This window comes from Sebastes umbrosus, chromosome 14, assembly GCF_015220745.1.
Source record: "Sebastes umbrosus isolate fSebUmb1 chromosome 14, fSebUmb1.pri, whole genome shotgun sequence".
In the NCBI taxonomy this organism is placed as follows: domain Eukaryota; kingdom Metazoa; phylum Chordata; class Actinopteri; order Perciformes; family Sebastidae; genus Sebastes; species Sebastes umbrosus.
This window is the reverse complement of record NC_051282.1, coordinates 21,740,403-21,746,688: the sequence shown is the minus strand read 5'-3', so window position 1 is coordinate 21,746,688 and position 6,286 is coordinate 21,740,403. Positions and strand designations below refer to the sequence as shown.

Below are 6,286 nucleotides of genomic sequence, written 5' to 3'. Positions count from 1 at the left end.
GGTTCTATATGATGCAGAATTTAGGTCACACAAACAATCATTTTTGAGAATAATAAAACTGAATATAGTGCAGGGTAACTCCAGAAGCTTAGTCTATGGTCTATTGGTCATCAGTGTACAAATATTACACATAATCAGTGGCGGCTGGTGGACATTTTTCTTGGTTGGGCTGTGTCACATCCAATCAATTTCAGCAAACATCCCGGTATGATTTAATGCAAAAAAAGTGAAGGTATCAAAAACACATTACTACTTTGCAGTTAAACATTTAACAATTATTTTATTGCAACAGGAAGAGTAAATAATTCCTTGAAAAACACAACAGTATAAAATGTACTCAGTGGTGGAATGTAACTAAGTACTTAAATACAATTTTGTGGTACTTCTACTTTACTTGAGTATTTCCATGTTCTGCTACTTTCTACTTCTACTGAACTGAGAAATATTAGACTTTTTACTCCACTATATTTATCTGACAACTTTAGTTACTTTACAGATTCAGATTATTAATACAAAATATAATCACACTACAATCAAATTACACATTACACAATAACACATATTACTGGGTGCATTCCATATTTAAAACACAAATATTGACAATTTGTATAATTTGTATTATTATTATTATTATTAGTAGTAGTAATGTTTTTTGTGTTTAATATATATTTATAACATAATATAAATATCCCTAAACAATGAACATAATCTGGTTAGTTTTTTTACCGGAGTCAACAGCGCCCCCATGTGGTTAAACAGCAGAATGCACCCAACTTCACCCATAATGCATTGCAAAAACACTGATCAGTACCATTATTTTACGAGAGAGGGGGATCAGCGATTTAAACTTTTAAAATAAACTCAAGATAACCTATATCTGTATCAATCTATTAGTTTGATCTTTAAATAAGTGTAAATACGTAATGTCTACGGTGTTAATAATGTCCGGTGTGGTCTGGACAAACAAAGAGTTGTTTCGTGTTTAGAGATGGACTCTCCTCTCATAATGGTATCTTCCAGTCCGTCTCTCCAAGCCTTCCTTTTCCGACTGAAGTAGCAGCCATGAGGTAGGACCGTCGTCTGATAGCTCAATAAAACTCATCATTTAACTGTGAAAACGCACACGTATTAACCCCACATCACTTCAATAAGACACACGAGTTTAATCTCCATCGCTACAAGAAGTTTAAACCTAATTCATACACCATAAACCTCATTTTTACGTGTCTCTGTGTGACACGATGTAGCCAGACTGGAGAAGCCATGTTGCCAACCGGCCAGCTGTGGACCGTTAGCTGTGTAACGGCTGTTTAGTTGCCAACGTTACAGTCATGACACGTGTCCGTAGCAGTACACGCTGGTAGTGTAATTGTGAAGTGTTTGTTTAACCGGGGTTATGTGTGTTTGTGTGTGTGTGTGTGTTTCTTGGAGCAGGCTCCAGAAGAGGTTGGCCTCCAGCGTCCTGCGCTGTGGCAAGAAGAAGGTCTGGTTGGACCCCAACGAGACCAATGAGATCGCCAACGCCAACTCCCGTAAGTAGAGGCACCAAGTCAGTGCTTGTAGACTGAGATAATGATGTGACAGCTCTTAGGAGTTGTGTGTTTCAATGTGTGTTGGTTTGCAGCAGCCTGTCAAAGTGGTGCAGAGAAACATGTTGAATTTTTTCATTGCACATCCAATCAAGCAGTGTCAATGAAGAATACCATTAATGATATACCTGAATCTGGAGAGACAAATTTATAAAGACTGGTTGAAATTGATATCCTGACTTATTATATTACTGATAATGGTCATCAAAATATGCTGCAGCCTACATTTTTTTAAATACAACTAATCTTTCATAAGAATCTCCATATCTGATGAATGCTTGTCTTTTAAACTCAACTTTCACAGTTTGTAAATGCAGGGTTTCTGTTGAACTGTTTAAAGGTCCCATATTGTAAAAAAAGTGAGATTTTCATGTCTTTAATTTTATAAAGCAGGTTTAAGTGCTTCATAAATACTGTTAAACTATCAAAACGCTCAATATATGGAGAAATACACACAGTCCGTATTCAGAAATTGTACGTTTGAAACAAGCCGTTTCATTCCTGTCCATTTGTGATGTCACAAATATACAATATTTAGATCATCACACGGTTTTAAACATAAACATTTTAATGTGTCCCAGTTTATTTCCTGTTGCAGTGTATGTTAATGACATCAGCTGACAGGAATTAAACATGGACCCAAACTGTTGCCTAGCAACGCAATTTGGTTGCAATTCAGTTGAAATGCACTAAAACGGAGCGTTTCAGACAGAGGATAAATACAGGTATATTCAGGCAGACAGTATGAGGAAAAAAACGTTTTTTCTTAACATTACAGCATGTAAACATGTTCTAGTAGAAACACAAAATACAAGTATGAACCTGAAAATGAGCACGATATGGGACCTTTAAGTCATAAGCCCAAGTTTTGCTGACAATTTTAAAATGATACACTCCAGATTGTGTAAAAAAAGAGAAGACAATCCCACAGCAGGCAAAATAAAGAGACGGGCAACATATCGACATCATTTCCCCATGTGATTTTAAAGTAGACACTTGCAATAACTCTTTTTGCAATATTATGAGGTCTTAACTAGGGGTGTAAATCGCAAGTTTCTTCACGATACAATATATTGGACAATGATATATTTGCTGATGTGACCCTTCTTATGGTTGGCCTCTTGTTTATTCTGATAACCACATAGAGAAACAGAACCTCCATGTTAAATCTACTGCCTGCTCCAGTTCCTACACAAATGAATACAGTATAGAAAACTGAATTTAGCTTAGTCTGCTGTAACTTGAAGCTAGCAGCATTTACTCTTAAAAAAACTATTTTAAATGCCAGTTCATTGAAATCAATATATTGTCAGGTTGGGATAGACATTATAACACTGTAGGAAACAAAAATAATAACAAAACAATACAAGAAATAATGGGATGGATTAGGATAATAAATGAGCCAAAAGAAATGACACCCACCTCTCCCACAGGATAATTGTACAAAAAGGGAGAGGGGAAGGGGCGAAAGGGATTTATAGTACCACAGAAGAAGAAATGAAGGAGCGGCTCTGAACTTCTTCACATATTCTGGAGTTTGGAGGTTCTCCCAGTCTAAATAAACTGTAACCAGATCCAATTGTGTAATTAAAACAACCAGAGAACAAGATATAGAGGTACATAATGACCCCGTTACACTGATATCACAAAGTCTGCCACAATACGATTTTGATTAAATTCGGGTTACTGCGATCGATATGAGGTGATGTCATATGCCCCGTTTAACACAATCAGTTACGTTTTTATGAGCTCACAAAAAGCAACGAAAATATGATTTCACAATTTTATTACTGCGCTCTTCCAGACATTTATTTTTTAATAAAAAGAATAGAAATAGACCTCCTGCTGTTCACTATAAAGTGCCACATTTCTCATGTTTAATACGGATATGGTGACAGACGTGTCATGTGAATTTCAAAATAAAGGCGTGTCTTAAAGATGACGATATACCGATGTTTTCAATTTTCATCGATGATATTGTATCATTGAATCAATATACTGATCCATATTGATTTATCGTTACACCCCTAGTCTTAACAGCTCCGTAAAATATAAGTTACACACTTCCTGAACTGCTTGTTTGGTAATAATGTCCACATTGCTGATGATAGTTTCTTGCTTGTTTTTGCTGATGATTCAGTGCATCCCTGTAGCTTACGTGTTTCTTTCTGTCTTCAGGTCAGCAGATCCGTAAACTAGTGAAGGATGGTCTTATCATTCGTAAACCTGTTACGGTCCACTCCCGCGCTCGCTGCCGCAAGAACACGCTGGCACGTCGCAAGGGAAGACACATGGGAACTGGTAAGTTTCAACCGCCACTTTTGACTTCTTAGAGGAAAGCGTGTAAAGATGGCGAAGTTACGGCGCAGATTATGTTTATGAATGAGTAAACTTCTAACAAGTTTTAAATTGATCCATACATGAGTGAAATGAAGTAACAGTGAAATGTTTTCAAATATTTAATCTCGTAGAATGATTGAATCTTACTAGACATTTTACTACCTGGATGATGAAGATCAATGTGTCCAGTAAAGTTAACACACTTTATTAATCCCTTTTCCCAGGTAAGAGAAAGGGTACAGCCAACGCCCGTATGCCAGAGAAGTTGTCCTGGATGCGCCGCATGCGGATCCTGCGTCGTCTTCTGCGTCGCTACAGGGAGTCCAAGAAGATCGACAGGCACATGTAGGTTCAGGACATCTTCACTGGTTGTTTCTGCTCATATTGATGTGGCCACTCTCTCTTGGCATTATTTTATTATCATTATTATTTTCTTAAGGTTTTAGTTGAACATTTCTAGAATTGCTTTTATACTTAAGCCTATGTTTTTAATAGGGCTGCCCCCTCTCAGTCCAGTGGACCAGTCGGTTGTTTTGGTCTCAGTCGACTAAGATTTCTTTGGTCGATTAGTCGTTTTTAATGCTTTTTTCATGCTCAATGACTTATTTCTAAGAAACTAAATGAGTACATCTCTGGTAAACACAAGTTTTAAAGTGATGCTTTTGTGTGATTCTTTGTGGAGAAACTCAGTTTTACAGATCTGTTGATTAGATCAACTAATCGAGTGTTATTTCAGTAAGAATTTCTTTGGTCAAGACCAGCCCTAGTTTTTAATATAGCTGGTTTTCTGGTGAGAACATTTAGCCACATAAACCTACATTCTGATAGGTATACTGTTGTTAATACTGGTTAATTTGTGGTTGTGACACTAGTCTTAATTTACACTAAACAGACCTCTGAAGGTATTTGCAAATCATTAATTGAGCTCAGTGAAGTTTGTTAACAGAGCTGGTATTACAGACTTTAAACTGGGTGATATGAAGAAAACCACATCTCACGATATTTTTGATCGAATACTTGGATCAATATTGCAACGATATTGTAGGGTCGACTACTACTGCTTTCACAAATTATTTCCACAATGAAATTTTGGATAAATGATCACCAGTAATGTGGATATAAGTAAATGATAAAATGCTAGAACAGTCTCGTAAATTCAGATTATTACATCACTTTACTGTAACGCAGCCTTAAAACCAGGTAAAGCTTAAGAAGAAAACACTTATGCCATATAACGATATGTAAAATCTAAGGTGATATCTAGTCTCCTCTCACGATGTCGATATAATGTCAATATATTGCCCAGCCCTACAAGCGGTTTGTGTTTTCTGGTAATAACTCAATGCTTCTCCCCCCCCCTTCTGTCTCTCAGGTACCACAGCCTCTATCTGAGGGCCAAGGGTAATGTGTTCAAGAATAAGCGCATCCTTATGGAACACATTCACAAGCTGAAGGCAGACAAGGCTCGCAAGAAGCTCCTGTCGTAAGTCTCAAACCAAACTTAAGCTCTGTTTTGTTCAGGTTCACTGAGAGGCAGTTTGAGCTGCATTTATCCTGAGAAAGTGTTGGAATTAGACGCCTTCATATGGGACAGTAAGGCCCATAACATGAATGAGCATTTTAGAGGAAGAGGTGTATATTTTGTCATCACAATACTTGAATATTCATTTGTTTTATTGTGTTGTGTCTTGGTGAACTGAAATATTTTGGTGGTCTCCCGGTCCACATAAAACAAAACTAATCTAACAATCATAACCTGAAGTACATTTGAAACCAGTTCACATGCATTGGATTTACTTTTAAACATGTTTTAATCGGTTGATGTTTAAGCGTGTATTGATAGTCGAAGAGGATTTTGATTGCACACTATATGAACACCTATCTGTCTGTTCTACAGCGATCAGGCCGAGGCTCGTCGCTCCAAAACGAAGGAGGCCCGCAAGCGCAGAGAGGAGCGTCTCCAGGCCAAGAAGGAGGAGATCATCAAGACCTTGGAGGAGGAGACCAAGAAGTAATCTGGTTCTGTCCATCCTGCCTGACCCTGCCACCGGTCAAGCTGACAATAAAAGTGTACATAAAGACACTGATATCTCCTGTTCTTTCTTTTCCTCATGAAGTAAATACCTGATATTAGCAGGGAATAATTGGTTGGTTGTAAAAAGCTGGAGGGATAACACCTCTAGTGATTATGAGACAACTAATGGTCAAATATTAATGCATTTTAGACACATTTCTCTTTCTTGAAGCCCCTGAACACACTCGCAGGTGTTTTCAGTTAATCTGTTTGATTAGACCTCTTCTCAGGTTGAAGGTGGGTCGAAGCTTTGATGGAAATTTATTAGGTCACAAATCTTCAT

The 6,286-nt window shown here is 37.4% G+C and overlaps 1 protein-coding gene across 1 annotated transcript; it reads left to right on the top strand.

Moving 5' to 3' along the window:
* Window positions 1-922: 922 nt before the first annotated feature.
* rpl19 (ribosomal protein L19) lies at window positions 923-6,013 on the top strand. Its single transcript, XM_037793200.1, has 6 exons — window positions 923-1,067; window positions 1,435-1,532; window positions 3,768-3,890; window positions 4,154-4,274; window positions 5,302-5,412; window positions 5,827-6,013. Exons 1-6 carry the CDS (start codon window positions 1,063-1,065, stop codon window positions 5,942-5,944), a joined length of 576 nt encoding a protein of 191 aa, XP_037649128.1. The 5' UTR covers window positions 923-1,062; the 3' UTR covers window positions 5,945-6,013.
* Window positions 6,014-6,286: the final 273 nt, after the last annotated feature.

Coding starts and splice junctions, on each gene's coding strand:
- rpl19 (XM_037793200.1), top strand. Junction 4,275..5,301: donor AAGAAGATCGACAGGCACAT/GTAGGTTCAGGA, acceptor TCTGTCTCTCAG/GTACCACAGCCTCTATCTGA. Junction 5,413..5,826: donor GCTCGCAAGAAGCTCCTGTC/GTAAGTCTCAAA, acceptor TCTGTTCTACAG/CGATCAGGCCGAGGCTCGTC.